The 20,917-nt window shown below is 39.3% G+C and overlaps 1 protein-coding gene across 2 annotated transcripts in view; it reads right to left on the bottom strand.

The window, feature by feature from the left end:
- Window positions 1–20,917, bottom strand: part of LOC131069850 (tryptophan--tRNA ligase, chloroplastic/mitochondrial) — a 154,227-nt gene that overhangs the window by 112,572 nt on the left and 20,738 nt on the right. Inside the window, exon 3 of one of the 2 annotated variants that reach the window (XM_058005428.2) lies at window positions 5,093–5,183. In XM_058005428.2, coding sequence (XP_057861411.1) covers window positions 5,093–5,183 — 91 coding nt within the window. The remainder of the gene's footprint in view (window positions 1–5,092; window positions 5,184–20,917) is intronic. The other variant, XM_058005429.2, reaches the window with a different exon arrangement.

The raw sequence follows: 20,917 nt of genomic DNA, 5'->3' as shown, positions 1-20,917 counted from the left end.
TGCGGTGTCGAGGGAGAAGACTGGGAAGAAAAGTTACCTTCGGTCTTGTGGGCCTACCGTACAACTTACAAGGTGACCATAGGCCAGACTTCGTTCCAACTCATGTACGGGCAGGAAGCTGTGGTGCTAGCGGAATTCATGGTGCCAAGCCTTCACATTGCAGTAGAGAACAGACTCGAGGATATGGAGAGCCTGAGGGAGAGACTATATGCCTTAAGCAAGTTGGACGAAAAAAGAATGATGGCACAATGGGCCACAAAGGCAGCCCAGCAAAGACGGAAGGTCTGGCACGACAAGCATCTTTGGCGAATGAAGTTTACTCTGGGGCAGTTAGTGTTGAAATTCAATGGGAGGAACGAAATCAAACCAGGAAAATTTAAAGTGCGATGGCTAGGGCCCTTCAAGGTACGCGAGGTCAATGCCAACGGGGCGATTAAGTTGTGGACGCTCGATGGGAAGGAGATACCAGACGCCATCAATGGGTCGAAATTAAAACAGTACCACGAACAGAAACGGGCGACCGATCTCAAACCCTCTAGAAGAAATAAAAATTAAAAAAAAAAAAACGTACGGCCGCACAAGTCCGTACGACAGTGGACCATACGGCCGAGAAGGGGAAAACGTACGGCCGTACGATCGAGAGGAAAAAAATTAAAAATTATTTTAAAAAACGTACGGTCGTACGACAGTTGGCTGTAGGGCCGAGAGGGGAAAAAAAAAATTTAAATAAATAAATTTTAAAAATTTAAAAAAAAAAAATGTACGGCCGTACGGGTCCGTACAACAGTTGACCGTACGACTGAGAGGAAAAAAAACCGAGGCACCGTACGGTGGGGGCCATGCCGGTGGCACCACGGGGTCACCGTGCGGTGGCAACGTGGGTCCACCGTGCGGTGGCATCACAAGGTCATCGCACGATGGGTCCACCGTGCGGTGGCACCACGGGGTCGTCACGCAGTGGCAACGTGGGTCCACCATGCGGTGGCACCACAGGGTCACTGTGCGGTGGCACCATGTGTCCACTGTACAATGGTGCCCCTCCACCATAAATAAACATCACGCAGCGCCAAAGGCAAAAAACAAAACCGCAGGCCAAGGAAAAAAAAAAAAAACACAAGACAAACCCAACCAACAGAAAGAAAAATATTCCGGAGGAAGGAGATTGCACACCGCACACCCGCACGCCAAGTACACCCACCTGCCATACACCGTACTACCGATCAACGGGAGCAAAGGGAACTCTGGCAGCTGGAAGCAAAAAAGTGGCAGCAGGTAGTTGGAAGTGGCAGAAAGTGGCAAACTGGGTTTAAAGCTATAAAAGCAAATTAAAGAATTAATCCGAAACCAATGGACACAAATAAGAACAAGGCAGATTGGCAAAAACGGTTACAGCCATTAAAAGACAAGTTGCAGGGAGGGCGAAAAGCTTCAGAATCGAGTGGAGACACAGGCAAACGAGTTTTGCCATCTGGTGTGCGTATTGCAGGCAGCCTCAGGATGAGAAGCAGTCAAAAAAGCAAGAAGCATCGTCCAAAACCCCTGGCGACAAAGGACAAGGATGAGGTAACAGCAGATAATATTGTGTTCGAAGGTCTGAATGGAATAGACTGTAGGAACTGGTGGGCGAAGACACCTCACGATGACATGATAAAGAAAAGCCTTCGCCAGGCACAAGTACACTGGGCCGTCCAGATGCCAGTTTTCTGTATAAAGGACTTTGAAGTGGTTTTGCGTGCCATGATTGGCAGCTATGACAGACACCGCCACCAGTCTGTATTTGATTATCAACACCAGCAGATAACTATTTCATTCACGGCAGGCGAGTTCAACAAGGTGTTTGGCATACCAGGGTTGAAAGGGAAAAAAACAGACACAAAAAATATCTCCGGAAAACCATGCCACATTACTGCAATTGATGTTGCGCGATAACCTCACCCAGGGAGAAAAAGATAGCCTCAAAAGTGCAAGCAAGAGTCGGGGGTAAAGAAAACATTTTCGCCAAAGGAGTGTGGCGATGCCTCTTGTCCGTGGTGAAGAGTCGCCTCACAGGTGCCAGCCACGCGTCTAACATAGCTATCGCACAGATAGTGTTGATGAATGGGCTGCACAATGGGGTAGTATATGATTGGGCGTCACTACTGGCAGATAGAATGGATGAATTCATGACCCTGCAGTACAAAAAATTTTACATGCCCCATCATGCCATTGGGTTATTTCTGGATGCAGTCCGCACACAGACCACCCCGGGCTCACAGCCATTGGAGCCACAAGGTCGCGTTGCACCAGACCAGCCACCCATATTCTATTGGTCGCACTTGGACGTCTTGGCACATGGCGCAGAGGCACGTTTGGGCACAAAAAGAAAGAAGGCCGCCATGTCCGACACCGAGTCCGACACAGAAGAGTTTGATGCAGAGGAGGATGCAGATAGCGACAGGGAGGAAACCTCAGACACCTCCCAGGTGAGCAGAGGGAGCTTCCGATTGGCAGGAAGAAGAGGTGACCAGTTGCCGGAAAAAGAGGTAGTGGAGTCGGTCGATACAGAAGAGTTTGTTTTAGCATCACAAGTACAGGTCCACTTTACACCAGCACGCTTACCAGAGACTTGTCAGTTAGCGGTGCCGCAGTCGTTCGAGACAGTGAGCGTAGTCACCACAGTGTCAGTTCCTAGGTTTGGGCAGCCTCAGGTGACGATAGCGATGACACCATCACGGATGGAGACCTTGGCGAGTGCAGAGGCTTCCATGGTGCACGATGTGTCGTAGGCTTCCATGGTGCACAATGTGTCGGATGTGTCAGGTTTGCCAGGCTATATGCAAGAGGCAATGATGGAAGCAGGTGCTCTCCATGATGACCTCAGTGCGTCGCTGAGTCGTTACAAGCTCACGCCCATGGCACCAATGGGAGAGGCCGCTCTATCTCCAGGCAAGGCCATGCATCCCTTGGATATTATTGATCTCGAGGAGGGGAGCTCTCTGAGTAGTAGGGCACTTCAGAGGGTTGCGTCACCCCCTGCAGTTGTAGTAACCAGTCCTTACAGAGAGGAGGGGGTGCCTGGGGGAGTACAACAGGGTACAGGAGAGTTGGAGCAGTTCATTGGCAAGATGACTCTGAGGGCACAGCGGCTTGTGTCATCTGCCACACTCCAGGCAAATGCCGCCATGGTTGAGCGGATTGAGGGGCTGTTGACCTTTGCCCGCACCGGATGCAAAGAGGAGTTTGAGAGGCGTTTTGAGTGTGTCAGGTGGCTTGAGACAGAGAACCAAGTGATGCTGGAGGCTTGGAGCCTCACTGAGGGGGTTGGCGAGACCCGGATGCAGTCGTTGGTGAGAGAGGTGGAGCAGGCCTTCCACGAAGGTTATCTTGAGCTTCGGAGGACACAACAAACGGCAACCACAGTTAAGGCCTTGCGAGTAGCAGCAGTGACAGCTCGGGAGGCGCTAACTGCCAGGTTTCGGGAGGTAGAGGCCACCGTAGCACAGACTCAGACAGCAATGGACACTTTAGTAGCAGAGAAGTCTGCCTTGCTGATACAGTTGGAAGAGGAAAGAGCATCCAGAGAGTTGTTGGAGACTCGATTGGTCAGTGCACTGGAGAGTGTGGACAAGAAGGATAAGGAGGTGTTGGAGGCAGCCTATATGGTAAAGACTGCCATGGAGCGGCAAATGGTGGCGGAGCGGGACCTAAAGAGGAGGACGGAGCAAGTGTACAAACTCCGTGAGCGATTGGCGTCCGCTGCTACACCACCACCAGCGCCTTCTTCATTAGAGACGCCCTCTGCATCCCCTTAGTTTTTGATTCTGGGTTCTATAGTCCCCATGTATTCTCCATTTTGTTGTAAGTCGCCTGGAGACGACTTTTGTTTTTGGGGGGGATGATGTTGGCAGCAATATTGTACACGAATAAAACTAGTTTATTAAGTTGTAATTGTCTTTGTTAGTCGGTAACCGAGGGATGGTAGTTACAGTGCGACGGTTGGCACTCGCACCCCCTCGGTACCTTTATATACTTCCGAATGTAACTTGTGAGACACGATTATGAATGGAATAACATCTCTTCTATTTTATCTGACATCTATGGCATTATTATTCTGCATTACGTGTTGTATCTGTATGTTTTAAGCTATTCACCCAAGAGGGCAAACAGAGGCAAAAGGCATTGGATTAAATGATATCATGGCTGATGATGATGTTGGACCTAAGAAGGAATCACTGCCTTCCTGTTCGAGGATGGATTTGCAACCAACTACAAGGAGTAGGACAACTAAGGTGTATACAAGGAACAGAAAAATAAAAATTAATATAACTTGCATGGATTGTAATTTTGATGCTCAATTAATTTTACAATATTGCAGAAGATGGATGGTTCACATGAATACCAGTTTAGGATTTTTGTTTTCTTGAGGGAATCTAATGAGATGACATAAGCAGGAATAAAACAAAATCTATTTTTCACACACAACCACCACCTGGTCTGGATAAGTGAGTTTCCCATAATGCCAATCAATCTGAAAGCAGAAAATAGTCACGCATTAAGAATCAAAAGATGTGTGATTAGTAAAAGAGGGAAGAAGAGTGGTATTGGAAGTAAGAAGCGGCAGCTTCTATATTTGGTTGTTATATCCTCACTAGCAACCAAGAAAGGAACTCCATGATGGCTATTTTTAAGAGCTGGTGTTAGGAATAACCAACAATCCAACTAATTTTTAGTGCATGTTGATTTGCCCTTCCATAAATTGAAGTCCTGATGAAAATTGTGTATCGTTGACTGATCTAAAGTCTCTAACCCTATGTACCTTTAGCCCCCACAAAAGTAATCAATCATGTATTATATAACATTAATTCTTCTCTAGCACAATGTCATTACTTTTTCATAAAATAACACCAGAACATAACAAACTATATTAAAAAATTACACATTCTAATAATTTCTAATGCCTGCAGAATTACCATGGATATGGTATGTTCATAGTATATACATCACAATGCATATATGGATCTCCTAAGCTAAGCCACAATTGGAGTCCCAGGTTGGGATATTATTAGTAATAACTCAAAAAGCACAAATGACAAAAGACTATTTAAGAGCTAACCTGTAAAGACACCCAAGTCTTGATTGCACCAAGATAGTTGCCAAGATGGATCGACCCAGTTGGTTGCACACCTGAAGCAACCCTCTTCCTGCTAAATGTCAGTACTTATCAGGAAAACTGAACCTCAAGGCTTACCGAAGTAACGAAACAGCATAAACAATATGAATAGAATATAAAATTATCCCACAATAGGAATAACATGAATGTAACTCCTAAGAATGACATTTGGAATATTGTCCAACTTAAACAAGTTTTAAGATAGTAAATCACAGGAAACTTTGCTTACTATATTTCAAATTTGACTAGCGTAGGCGCACTAAAAAGGATCTCCTTCTGTTGTACAAAGTTGTTTAGAGTGATGAATGCATATGAAAGAAAATATATATATGAGTTAATAGGGAATGAAAACCTTATTTTTTCTTAGTCACAAACAAAATAACCCATCCCTTTTCTAAAGATGGTGATTCTAACATGAAATAATAACCAAACTTTGCCTATGACATAAAGTTCAAAACATAATAAATTTGCAATAGTAACATGAACTTTAAAAGAAATCATAAACCTATTACATGCCTATAGGAAGTAAATGAAAACGAAGACACTTAGCATTAACTAAAGATTAAAATCGATCTCCAATAACAAAGAAACAACTTTGCTGCACTGCATGCCAGCAAGAAATTGATATTATTTGATAAAAGGAATAAAAAAGACACTAAGTTAGATTTCAAGGCCAAAAGGTGTATTTTCATCGATGGTGAGAATGTTAAAGACTACAAGCTCAAAAGATCTAAGTTAGATTTCAAAACCAAAAGCTGTATTTTCATCAATTATGATGAGAATAATAAAGACTAGAAGCTCTAGAATCCACAAACACTGAAGGTTCTCTACTCAAGGGATGTTACATTCAAGGAACTAACAATCTTGACTAAGAAAGAATAGTCAAAGTAGAATAAGAGAGACAAAGTGCATACTGAGACAAAATTGGAGCATTAGAATGTATTTAAAATTAACGGCAAAGTGGACAAGACAATTTGGGAGGAGTAGAGGCAAGCATATCTAGCAGTAACTCTAAAAAACAACAAGGTGCAAATGCACCAAGAAATTCAATGGTGGTTGTGAGTAGGTCTACAAAGCAGCAAAGATCACCTAACAAGTATAGTCCACAAGATTATTGTTGTATTTTAGCTCTTATACTAATAGTGAATCAAATTTATAGAAAAGGCTCTCACTTCAAAAGAGAAAAAGTCTTTAAAGAATGCCATGGATAAGGAAATGATGGCATTGAAGTAGTGTAAGATTAGGGATTTAGTTAATCTGCCAAAGGATAGGAAACCATTGGCTGCAAGTGCATGTTCAAGAAAAAGTTCAAAGCAGATGGATTGCTTGAGCAATACAAGGCACAATTGGAGGCAACGGGTTATTCCACGTTGAGAAAATGGACTTCAGTGAGATCTTTTACCTCGTTATTAAAATGAGTTCGATTAGGATGTTCTGGTCAATAGCTACAGTAATTGATTAGCAGATCGAGAAGATGGATGTATGTAATGTCCCCTTCCCAATTTGCCCTAGAATTTGCCCTAAAAATTACAATCGCAACAAGTTAGGGTTAGGGTTACATTTTACCGAATAACTCATCCCTCAACAGTAAGATCTTGAATTTGGATCCTGCAATCACAACATGACAACATATGCAAATACACACACACACACTCTTAACCATTAGAGTTAGGCAAATCAATCTTAATCATAGATTACTAATATTACTACTAGGCACATCAGAGTATGGAGAAAGAGACATAATAGGTTTGCCTGAAGCCATTTCTACACAAGCCCAAGGAATGTCTAACACAACACTTGCTTGCTTAGCGGCTTGTACCCGCTTTCCCCATTCATGTCTCATCTTCTTGAAGACACATGCCCTCTTGCGGGATCGGGGGGAGGTTGTAAGGGGGTTACTTGACTCTGTAAGTGCCCTCTTTGTCCTAGGCTGCAATTGTCCTACTAGGACAGCCTCCTTACAAGCCTTCTCACCACCCATCTTTTACTCCTCAAGCCTTCTCCCACAAGAAGGATTCCAAACAATCGGGCATATCTTATATATAAGTATGCATTTAAGCATTTATCTATTAGGCATAAGCATATGTTATACCACAAGCAGTTGTGAGGATATAGAGTGCTGAGAAGGACAGATCTGAAAATAATATCAGAATGTTGTTTTAAGTCTGATCTGAAGAATAATTCCTTTGATGTATTTGTTGTTGGATGACTAAAGGTTTGATCTAGATTTCTTTTCTTTATCAGAATTAGTTCTTCTTGGATTTATTGAATGTCTTCTTGGGTGTGATTGTGTTTGTGTCTTTTTATACCTTCATATTGAAAAGCACACAAAAAAATACTGAGAGGGGGGGTGAATCAGTATTTTAAACTTTTAAAACCATGAAACCACATAAAAGAAGAAATAGAATAAGGATCAAGACGCAAAAACCAAATTTCTCGTGGAAAACCCTTTCGGATTAAAAAACCGTTGGATAAGGAAATAGGCACCAACCTAGATTACATATGTGAGAACCAACTTCCAGAGAGCACCAACTCCCAGAGAGCAACCAGATTACATATGTGAGAACCAACTCCCAGAGAGCACCAACCCTCCTTGAAGCACCAACTCCGATCAACTGAGGCACCAACTTCAGTCTGAACATCAGCTCAAATGCAAAATTCAATAACACTTTTGGAACACACTAACCACCATGCAAAAGTTACAATATACCCTCTGAAACAGTTCTTGACTCCTGATCCGATAGTAACAACCCACTCGATACCTTCCTAGCCTTTGACAACTTCAAATAAGCTCAAGCATAATGAATATCAATCAACAATAGTAGGCATCTGGTATAAATATCTTCAAACCTCCAAAATTGCAATGTAATGTCCCCACTTTGAAATATAATCTAGTAATAAATAATAATAAAATTTAAATACAAAAGAATAAAAATTAAAATTAAATTAAAATATAAAAGAATATAATTAGTTAATCAATGGTCGAAAGGCATGAAATGATAAGTTGTGACTCCGTCAAATATAAGGTATAAAAGGGAGAAGAGAACACATTTGAAGGGGGGATAATTTGGGAATGAGAAGTGCAGATCTGATTTAAATAAGAAGTGCAGATCTGATTGTGAAAGGTTGTGTCCCTTTCAAAGGGTAGAAATAATGACAAGTTGCACTCTTTCAAAGGGTGCTAATGATGAAAGTGTGTGTCTCTTGCCAAAGGGCATACATGATGAAGAGGTGTGACCTCTCCCTCACATTGAGAGATATAAAGGAAAGGAATCAAAGCATCCAGTAAATCAACATCAATCAGATCAGATCTGTTATTAAGTTACAGGCAGTAACATCTTGTTCTTGGTGGTATGCATGGGGATGTGCTTAATAAATGTAGCCTGATAATATTCTTATGCAGAATTTAGTAGTAATATTAATAATATTAATATAGACTACAATATGTATGACAGTCATACTTAATTTTATATACATTCATAATAATTGAAAGACAAATATATTCAGTCTAAGTACTTAAATCAATTCTAATTCTATTCCCCAAGGGTGACAGGTGCTGTTAGGGAGAGGCTGAGTAAATCCACTCCGAGATGAAAGAGCCCCAAGGATGAAAGGACTGATGTTCCTGCCGTCTGGGCTGAATTAGGGAGGTGGTGTCATAGCGCCCTAGACAAGCCAATGCTAAGTTGAATTATGGACAACTTTAATTATCTACTCCGAATTAATGTAATATACTAGGTAGTAATGTATGTTTCCCTTTGGGAATTGAGAGCTTATAAATAGGGGACATTACATGCAGATTCAAACCAGTTCGAAACCCAGTAGCTGGAAAGTATCACTTGATATCGCAGTATTAAAAACGTCTCCCTCTTCACCTTCAACCATATAACTGTTAATAGCCACCTTCTTCAATGTCGATAGTAGTTTCAAGGGAGAATGGAACAGATAGTAAGCATGGCCCAGGCATTATTGTTGTTATTCAGTTCTCAGAAGAACCTAGGAAAACGCAAAAAATCTCCAGCACAAGTTGTATGACTCTAATTAAGAAAAACTCAACGTTAGAACACCTTTTATGACACCTTCATTCACGATACTTATAAGACAATAGGTATTTGCTATGTGCACTCCCACAATGTGATTACACCTACAGGAACCACGATATATGCCAACAGATCATATAATCCAATACAAATTAGTTTTGTATATGGATTTAACCATTTTCCTTAGTATAGAAGGAAACGGTTCTACATTTCTAATAATTCCATGAACAGATGCAGTTTCCGTTAAACTTCTACCAGAAGAAAAGGACACAATACACCACATTTTTTTAATACATATTTCTCACCACCCAAAAATACCAAGAAAAGTCATCGCTACAAAGAATCCGAAGCCGACCTCATTCACAAAAACCCTTAGGAAGAAATCTGAAGCCATCGCTAAATGAGGATGAAAAATTAATCAAATTGTTCCAAAAAAAGACGCCAAGTATTAATTTTTGAAGCTGCCGGAACTATATGGCGAATGCACACTAAATTTAGCTACCATTCATCCATTTCTGAACCACTTACTATCACGCCAAAAAGGTTAATAAATAAACTACTTTATTCCGAGGAAAAATGTAAAGTCCCCTTAATTAAAAACTTATGTTTTGGGGACTAATTACTTAGAACTTCAATTTCAAAAGGCTTCTTGTATTATACACTTAGATAGTAGACCAAACTTGTATAAAAATGATGATTTCTATGCTCAACCAACTGAATAAGTCTTACTTGTGGGAACTGGTATACATATGGGATGTAATTGCAATGAATTACTGATATATAGAATAGATCTGAATATGCTGATATGTTTTGAATGCAATATAACGTGATGTACAAGATATGACTGATCTTTTCTATATGAAGCTTATATTATGCAAGATTAATAGATTATATCAATATCCCGACAACAGATGTATGAAACAATTGCTATCTCTGATATCTTCTTGAAGTACATGTAAAGTATATTGTCAGATAATTCTCTGACATATAATACTCTATAAGTCTATTCGTGCATATCCACAAAAAATCCCCTCAATCCATGCTGCTTATTGTCTCTTCATTTATTTCCTCATCCAAAAACGTATATCACTTTTCGCTCCCTTCCAGTATTGCACTCTTGTTACTACGTATAGCACATTGTTGAATATAAGGGTACGGCTACATCATAGACCCAGTGGCTCATTGCTTGACTATCAACCCTCTCCAATTTGGTTGATCCTCTGTACGTGCGATACTAAGACCATTTCCATCCTTCCTGTGGTCCCTCCTCTTCTAAAACTGTTTTGAATCTGCCTTATATAACTTACATGTATTCTTTCATGAATAGAGACGACTTTTCAAAAGGAGGTGTCTCAACCAATATTAATTAGTGTTATTATTTCTTACACCAATCGTTGCCTCACCATTAATTATACCTATTGCTCATTACCTCATTAATCAATTGATTAGGATAATCATTGTATTATGTCCTTTTGACTTTATCGACTCCCTCAAATAATTCTTCTCCAATGATAACCTCTTAAATCATAGCTCTCCTTGTATACATTGCTGCTCCATCAGCGATTCCAAAACATAGACGTTTATTCCTGAAATATATTGCTGTCGATATGGTCGCTGATTCTTTACGTCAATCCTTGATTCTTCATGTATCGATAATGAGTTATGGACAGTTCTTATTGAATTGTTCCTTCTTGTTCAAGTTTGATGATTCACCTTGGTGTATTATGATCCGTAAATGAATAAGAGTCTTCCTTTGTATATGTACATAAATCCTTGTAATAGCGACCAATGATCGTCCCTTCAGATTTCTCGCATTATGTTCATGTGATTTGTAACTTGAAGGTGTCGTTCTTGATAACTATTTCTTTCTAAATCATGCATCCATGACTTCATAAGTCTACCACTCCATCTAAGCATTTAGTTTGAATTCCATATTAGAATGAAATCTTCCCTGAACTGCCTATGCAATGAATTCCCATAATAATTGATTGATCATATCAAATCGCTGATGTTGAAAATTAATCCATTCCCATCGATTCCTTATGCTTGATCGCTGCATACTCATTCTTTGAGATGATTCTTTTTTCTGAGCTTCCTCCTTGACATATATTTGGTCAATAGTCAATTATATCATTCAGTCGATATACCATATCTCCCCATCGACTCTAATTTGCTTGCTCCTTTTTAGATCTTTAATTAAAACTTATTCAATCGTATATTGACTCTTATTGTCCTCAAGTTTTGAGTGGGGACATTACAGTCTCCCCCTCTTGAATTTTCTTGTCCTCAAGCAATTTAGGATTCTCTCCATCTTGTCTCTTTCTCTTGGATGAACCTACGCATAGATTAGTAGGACCAAACTTGGAATCATATAAATCAAAGTAATGATAAATGTTAGAAAGAATATTACTGAGTTTCTATTGTATATATTGCAACTTGGAGGGACTGGCTTCCTTGAGCCATCCCGCCCAACTTGAGATGGACTGGGTTCCTTGAGCCATTCTGCCCAGCTTGAGATGGATTAGCTTCTTTGAGCCATTCTATCCAAACTTGGGAGGGACTGGCTTCCTTGAGCCATTTTGTCCAACTGGTGAGAGACTAGCTTCCTTGAGCCATCTATATACTTGAGAAGGACCGGCTTCTTTGAGATATTTTGTCCATTTGGAAAGGGATTGGCTTCCTTGAGCCATTTTTGTCCAACTAATGGGAGGCTAGCTTCCTTGAGCCATTTTGTATACTTGAGAAGGAATGACTTCTTTGAGCCATTCTGTCCATTTGGAAAGGAACCAGCTTCCTTGAGCCATGTTACCCAATTTTGAGAGGAACTGACTTCTTTGTGCCATAATTGCCCCTTCATTACTTGACTTTATGTTAGTCTTTGTTTATGCTCAGAAGGAATGGGGACTTCCCTTGAGCCATTTCTACACCAAGCCTAAGAGACTGACTTGCTCTGCTTGGCGGCTCAGGTCAGCCTTTATGCCATTCTCATTCCTTATTTGGAAAAGATCGGAAGCCTATTTTGAGCCATTTCTACACCAAGCCTAAGAGTGGTTGTTCTCTACAACCCTCTTACTCCACTTGGTGGCTCATGTTGGCTGTCCACATTCTTACTTCCCTCTTCCTTGGTTGTTGTAACCACAATTGCTTAACTCCTTAAGGTAAGGCCCTTAAAGTTCTAAATGTTCTAGAGTGGATCTTTTCATGAGTCATTCATCCTGATTACTCATATGCATGATCTATACATTCTTGAACATAGTTGTCTCTGATGTAGTCGTTGGTAAATATGCTAATGATGATCTTCCAATCTACAACTAGCTCCAATTGCTCTTCCAAGTGTTATGATAAATATGCAATGAACTCGTTGCCACTATTGATATGTCTGATATACTCAATGATGTCTGTAAATCCGAAAGTGCTGCTCCTGATTTATCTTTTTACCTTGCAGGATGGCTGGATCATGCTCTAATACCACTATAATGTCCCTTTAATTAAAAATTTGTGGTTTTGGGACTGGTTACTTAGAACTTCAATTTCAAAAGGCTTCTCGTATTAAACACTTAGATTGTAGACCAAACTTGGATAAGAATGATGATTCCTATGCTCAACCAACTGTATATGTCTTACTTGTGGAACTGGTATGCATATGGGATGTAATTGCAATGAATTTCTGATATATAGAATAGATCTGAATATGCTGATATGTTTTGAATGCAATATAACCTGATGTATAAGATATGACTGGTCTTTTCTATATGAAGCTTATATTATGCAAGATTAATAGAATATATCAATATCAATGTATGGAACAATTGCTATCTCTAATATCTTCTTGAAGTATATGTAAAGTATATTGTCAGATAATTCTCTGACGTATAATACTCTATAAGTCTATTCATGCATATCCCCAAAAAATCCCCTCAATCCATGCTGCTTATTGTCTCTTCATTTATTTCCTCATCCAAATAGCTATATCACTTACATGTATTCTTTCATGAATAGAGACGAATTTTCAAAAGGAGGTGTCTCAACCAATATTAATTAGTGTTATTATTTCTTACACTAATCATTGCCTCACCATTAATTACAATTATTGCTCATTGCCTCATTAATCATTTGATTAGGATAATCGTTGTATTATGTCATTTTGACTTTATTGACTCCCTCAAATAATTCTTCTCCAATGATAGCCTCTTGAATCATAGCTCTCCTTGTATTAATCGTTGCTCCATCGGTGATTCCAAAACATAGACGTTTATTCCTGAAATCACTGTTCTTGTATATTGCTGTCGATATGGTCGCTGGTTCTTTATGTCAATCCTTGATTCTTCATGTATCGATAATGACTTATGGACAGTTCTTATTGAATCGTTCTTTCTTGTTCAAGTTCAATGATTCACCTTGGTGTATTCTGATCTGTAAATGAATAAGAGTCTTTCTTTGTATATGCATATAGATCCTTGGAATAGCAACTGATGATCGCCCCTTCAGATTTCTCGCATTATGTTCATGCAATTTGTAACTTGAAGGTGTCGTTCTTGATAACTATTTCTTTCTAAATCATGCGTCCATGACTTCATAAGTTTACCGCTCCATCTAAGCATTTAGTTTGAATTCCATATTAGAATGAAATCTACTCTGGACTGCCTATGCAATGAATTCCCATAATAATTGATTGATCATATCAAATCGTTGATGTTGAACATTAATCCATTCCCGTCAACTCCTTATGCTTGATCGCTGCATACTCATTCTTTGAGATGATTCTTTTTTCTGAGCTTCCTCCTTGACATATATTTAGTCAATAGTCAATTATATCATTTAGACGATATACTATATCTCCCCATTGACTCTAATTTGCTTGCTCCTTTTTAAATCTTTAATTAAAACTTATTCAATCATATATTGACTCTTATTGTCCTTAGGTCTTGAGTGGGGACATTACAAAAATGCCAATTATGAATACGTTGATAAATGCTTAATCAAAATAGCCATCACATTTAAACTTCATAGAAATCAACCCCTTTGAATAATTAAACAATGACATGGCATATAATCTGACTTGGCACAAACAAGCAGACAAGCAGACAGCTTAAGCAAACAAGCAGACAGCCAAGCAACTTGATAAACATTTCATTCCAATTCTCTATTAGTTTGAGTAATCCTCCAAAATTTATACGACCTTGATCTTCAACCTTTGAAATCAATGACAAAATATTCAACACATATCTCATTGAGGAGACTATTGTCACCAAAATTTGCACCCTTGTCTGAGCTATTAACTCAAACAACCTCGTCAAACATGGAAACAACCTGCAAGTGTGGGGACCTTGTGCATGTAAGGTTGAATCTCCGGAGAAGGTTGGCGTTCTTTCTAATCAGGGTGCAGTGTTGAACCAACCCAACACTTGTAAAGCCTATCCCTAAACCTATTCTATTGATTTGCCTAGAAAAAGGGAGTACAAAAAAGTAAAAGAGGTGATGCACCAAGATTGAAATTGCAATTCTTTTCCCAAGCTTAGAAGGTGCACAATGTGCCAATGAAATTGCCACCACAACATAGATCTCTATCTTGACCTAACTTCTAAAGCGCACATGAAGGTATGATTCTAACAAAATATTGAAAGGAACTAAGCATTATTCATGGACAGTATCCGCTAACAGAGTTTACACAATCATATAGCATAGAAGTAAGAAAAGAATCCATTCAACAAGAAGGTAATAACATTACACAACAAGTATGAATGAGAAAGGAGGCAAGATAAGTAATTTAATTAACAAAAGGCAAGATGATTTACAAATAGCAAAGTACAACTCTGTATGAGAAATCTAAAAACTAAGAGAGGGAGCCAAACCCTGAAAATATGTTACAAATTTGCCTTTATAGTGCAGGCATAACTCAAACTGGGCGTTGAATTTAGCAAACCCTAACTAACTAGGGTTAGGTTACAGCAGGAACCAAATACATGGGTCAAATCAAAGATCTGATTGCTTGTGTGCTGGAATAGATCCATTTCTGAGCAGCACTTGATGGAGGATTAATGGGCCCAATTAAGTCTAATCCCCATTGTGCAAACGGCTGATCTGCTTGAATTGAATGAAGGGGAAGTGCAGCTAGCCTTTGTTTTCCTGAGAAGAAGACACATTTGTCACATTTCCTCACCCATTGATATGAATCTTTGAATAGGGTTGGCCAATAATAGCCAGCCCTCGTTATCTATATGGTCGTGGTCCTTGCAGAGAAATGGCCACCTGAAGAGCCATCATGAAATTCTTCTAGTAGTCCGCTGACTTGATCTTCTTATATGCATCTTAACAAAACACCATTAAGGTCTTTTCTAAAAATAATGCCATCCACCGAAACATAGGGAATGGGCTGCAATCTAAAATGTCTTCTTTTTGTTCTATCAAGACCTTGAGGATATTTACCTTCCTTCAAGAAGGTAACCATATCTTCCATCCAACTGTTTGCCTATCATCATTGTTGGCTTGTTCTTCTTCTTCTTGCAACACAAGGGCAGCCTCTGGTTGAGTTTCAAATGATGAAACAAATTGCTCACATAGGCCCCTGCCTCTTACAAGCTTAGAGATCTTAATGTCTAAGTCATATTCCATGACCTTTGTGATCCATCCAGCTCTCTTCTCACTGATGTCCTTGTTCAAAAGGAAGTCTTTCACACTTGCATGAGGAACTAATAGCTGGATCCTATTGTTGGACAGCATATGTCTAAACCTTTTTACTGCCCTTATAACAGTGAGGACTTGCTTCTCAACATAGTTGTACTGAAGTTCATACTCTTTGAGTCTTTCACTGAAAAAGGCAATAGGCTGCTCTGAATCTTCACCATCCAACTGGGTTAGGATAGCTGATATACTTAAATCTCAACCTAGGGTATAGAGGATGAAATCCTCTTAATGATTAGAATTGACAAGAGTAGAAGTTTGTGCAATTGCTTGCTTGATCTGTTCAAAACTACTCCCTTCCTGGTCCAACTAAATACTAGATTCTTTTTTAACATAGCTATGTGAGGTTTTACCATGGCTGCAAGGTTGGGGATGAACCTTCTCACAAAGTTGATTCTACCAAGGAAGCTCTGCAATCCTTTCTTGTGACTAGGGAGTGAAAGAGAAAGAATAGCTTCTACTTTTTCTGGATCTATAGCCAAACCATCTTTTGATACAATTTGTCCCAACAATTTGCCTTGACTAGTGGCAAATGCACACTTGCTTGGGTTCAAAGACACACCATATTCTCTGCACTTTCCAAATACTTGTCTGAGATGATCAAAACGATCAACTGCATGCTTTGAATAAGCAATCACATCATCAAGATACACTAGCACAAATTTTGCTAATACACCTTTAAAAGCCATATCCATTGCCCTTTGAAGTGTAGCCCCTGCACTGGTTAGACCAAATGGCATTTTACAATAGGCATAAGTGCCCCATTTAGTAGTGAAAGTAATCTTATATTGGTCTGATTTTTGGACTAAAACCAGATTATAACCTAAATGCCCATCCAAGAATGAAAATCTTTCAGAGCCACTAACCTGTTGATGTGTATTTTGTACACGACCAAACACAGAATAAAATACCTAAAGGTACCTTATCCTCTCTTGATTAAAGTCTCCGAATGCTGAAGATGTCGCGAGAAGGATCAATCGAGATGACTTCAAGGTTCTTTTTGTAGGATCTCTACGTGTGGATAAGCACCAGTGGTCGTTGTGTATGTTGTTTCTTCAAGGGGCCTTACGTACTTTCAGAGAAAGCTTGTCCGTGTTACTTTCTTTCCAAATGCAGGAACAGGATTTTCCTAACACTAACAGATTTCAAAAAATGTCAAAAGATAAGGGTTTCGAGGAAGGAATACTTGAACTAATCCTAAGAATGACTCAATGAAGACTAGACTTGATAAGATTCTACCAATTTCAGTATCGCCAAGAAATTACAACTCTACTGGAATTGATGCGATCTTCTAAGGGGATTCAATAACTTTCAAATCATCAAGGATATAGATACTATCATAGAGATACATATCAATACTTCCAAGAATGATTGAATTCTTAATCAATCTCAATGTTTCCAGTTGACCACACAAGGCGTCCTCACAATCAGCAAGAAGCTAGTGGTTTGGAATGTGAATCTTATCAAAGATCAAGCACAACAATTCATCCTTCAAACTTAAAATTTAAATGCTATTTCAACTGAGAGTGATTCAAGAAGATAAACAATCATGAAGATAGCCACAAGTATTGCAATAAAACACCATAACTTCAATATTTTATTGATCTCATAGCCAAATGGACAACAATTGTTCAAAATTCTTTCTGCACTACTCAATCTTGCTACAATAATAACTTTCTTTCTTCTCTCTAAGCTCTCTCTCTCTTTTCTCTAACCTTTCTCTAACCCTTAAAATGAAATGAGTGAGGGTATATATAACATCCTCAAATACAATGAACGGCTCAGATCAATTCGAGATCAATGGCCAAGATTTTACAATGAAACCCTAATTAGGGTTTCTTACAACAAACTTAATTCTGACCAATGAAATAATTGCATCATTTGGACACATGTCTTCTCTGGAATATTCGACCACTGGATAGCCGGGGTAGGTACATCGAAGTTGGTGCCATCTTTAATGACCCAGGTACATTGAATCTTAACATGCTGAGGTGGACCAACCCGACTGGAGGAGTGATGACTGGGATGCCACCTTGTCTGACACTTGGTTGATGCTCAATTTGGTGATGCTTTCCTTCAAATGTTGGACTGGAGGATAGATGGGGAAGGTCGTCCTTAATGAAACTAGATTGAAGGAGGTCGTCCTCAATGATGCTAGACTAGAGGAGGTCGTCCTTAATGAAACTGGATTGAAGGAGGTCGTCCTCAATGATGCTAGACTGCAGGAGGTCGTCCTTGTCCTGGCTTGATTTTGTTTGATGAGAGTCTGCCAAGTAGTTGATCCTCTGGCTTCGGGGGTCGTCATTTATTGCCTACACAAAAGATTAAAGTTAGTCTTTGAGTATAATATCTTAAAGCATAGGATCTAAGACCTTTCAAGGGAACATATTAGACATTAATTTGAAAATGACATGATAAATCCAAGAATTATAAACTTTCAAATTAATTATGAGCTTGAAATTAGATTTTACAAGACTTGAATTTTAAAAAAAAATGCTTATGAAATCAAAACAAGTCTTGAATAAGAACTTCAAAAAGTTGATTCTTCATACCTCCTTCTTTGAAAGCCTAACTATGAACCTTGGAAAATGGAAGAAAGAAGATCAGATTTTGCTGGATAAGGATTGAATTTTGATCTCCCTTTGGATGAATTATGCCTCAATTAACCTTCACAAGAAGTTCGCCTTCCACTAGCCTCCAACCACTTAGCAAATTATGGAAATTAGCCTCCAATTTAGCAAGAAATTCGCCTCCAATCTGGTGTAATTCGCTCCTCCAATCTGCTCTTGAAATTCGCATGAGAGGAATAATGAATGAGTGATTTGAAAATGCTACAACACTCCTCTCTTATATAGGGCGCTCACCCTAATTAATCATGAGGCCGACCTAGGTTTTTAGCAATAAAATAAGATAAAATTCCTTTTAAAAGGGGGCCGACTTGCTTGTAAAAGCAAATAAATGCATTTAAGCGCTCACCTTTATTTTTTAAATTTTAAAATTAATTTTAAGACTTGATAGGTGTCCTTTTTCATTTGTTTTAACACTTAAAACTAATTGATTCAATTGCAAATGCCTTAATTCATGCGAATTTCATTTAACTTCTTGAATTTGGCAAATTTAGAGAAAATTTGGGAATATTAAGTTTTGATTGAGGCTTAATGAAGTTTCTTTTCTCCCTTAGGCATTGAAATGTCCAAAGTGATGGAGGTCTAGATTATTTCAAGACTTATTTGAACCTCTCATCTAGACTTACTCACTTCATAAGTTAAAAACTTCACAACTTATTTTTTTTTGCAAATTTCCATGACTTTGTCTTCACAATCTTGCAATTTGCCTTAGACTTAATCAAACGAGGTTGAATGATAGGTTTTTTGATGATTTCGCCTGGACCCTTTGGAAGGGTCAGGAGCGATTTTTCCAATTAGGTCTTGAACACCTCATTCCCTTCACTCCAAAATCTCCCGGAAGGCGAGTTCATGTTTGTTTTGACCCAATCAAAGTCTTGCATTTCAATTTTTAGTCTTTCACATGAGGAAATTAGGTGAAAATGTGAATTTCGCCCTGGACCCTCTGGAAAGGTCAGGAGCGATTTTTACATTTTAGGCCAAAATTCACCTTAGTTTGATCATTAACCTCTTTCAAGGCAATCTCCAAGGTATATTTATCTCCATCACTAAGTTGGCTCATCAAAACTTTGAAGGCAATACTGCATTTTTGGGAATTTCGCTCTGGACTCTTTGGAAGGGTCAGGAGCGAAATTCTCTCCTGAGCTCAAAATTCCCATTTTTTGAAGGTCTAAATTTCTTCAAGGCATTCCAAATAGGTTCTTTCATTGTAGTCCAGGCCTAGTCTCAATCAAAACTGGAAGAAAAAGATGACTTTAGGGTTTTTCACCCTGGACCCTTTGGAAGGGTCAGGGGCGATTTTTCTTGCTTGGGCTTACTCCTCCATCATCTTGTCTTCAATCCACCCCTCAAGGCTAGGCAATGGTCTTCTTCATTCACTCCACCCAAGCTTGGTTTGTTCTTGCAAGGCAAAATAGGGGATTTTGAGATTTTCGCCCTGGACCCTTTGGAAGGGTCAGGAGCGATTTTCCTTCTCTGACCTAGAATCATCATTTTTTGAAACAAACATCCACTCAAAGGTGGTCTCAAGGGCAATTTCCAGCTTGGTCTAGTCTTGTCTTAGCACAAACTTGAAAGGACCTCATTGTTTTAGAATTTTCGCTCTGGACCCTTTGGAAGGGTCAGGAGCGATTTTTAGGTTTTAGAGCAATTCCTTCATCCTTTCAACTTCAAATCATTTCCAAGGCATAGAACATCATGCCTTACTCCTCTTTGAGTCCTAAAAACCAAAATCTTATCTTGAACTGCAAGGAAAATAGGAGGATTTGGAAATTTCACCCTGGACCCTTTGGAAGGGTTAGGAGCGAATTTCCCTCTTGGCATCAAAACTTGCATTCTTGGCAATCCAATTCAACTCTAAGGCATTTCAAAAGTCCTCTCACACCCTTGTCTAAGTTTAGTTTTGCCCAAAATTTGGAAGAAAGGATAGTTTTGAGGATTTTCGCTCTGGACCCTTTGGAAGGGTCAAGAGCGAAAATCCCTCCTAGGCTCACTTGCTTCCTCTTTTCAACCTCCATCATCCTCAAAAGGCAAAAACACACTTCCTCATACCTATTCAAGCCATAAAAACCAAAAAGTTGTCTTGACCTTGCAAAGAAAATAGGTGTTTTTAGGAATTTCGCTCTAGACCCTTTGGAAGGGTCAGGAGCAAAATTCACCATTTAGCTCAATTCCTTCACTTTTTGATGATTTCTTGCAACCTCAAGTCACTCCCAGGGGCAATTCCTTCTATGTTTCACCTTATCCCATACTTGACTTAGCAAAATTTGATAGCAAAAGGTGATTTTGAGAAAATTCGCTCTGGACCCTTTGGAAGGGTCAGGAGCGAAAATTACAATCTTGACCAAAAATCTTCATTTTTTTACCTTGAAATTTCTTTGCCAAGTAGGATTTCATGTTTCATCATGCTAGGATTAAGGTTT

The sequence above is a fragment of the Cryptomeria japonica genome, chromosome 6 (assembly GCF_030272615.1).
Source record: "Cryptomeria japonica chromosome 6, Sugi_1.0, whole genome shotgun sequence".
Lineage (NCBI taxonomy): Eukaryota > Viridiplantae > Streptophyta > Pinopsida > Cupressales > Cupressaceae > Cryptomeria > Cryptomeria japonica.
Note: the sequence above shows the minus strand (reverse complement) of the source record. Positions and strands in the feature narration are given on the sequence as shown.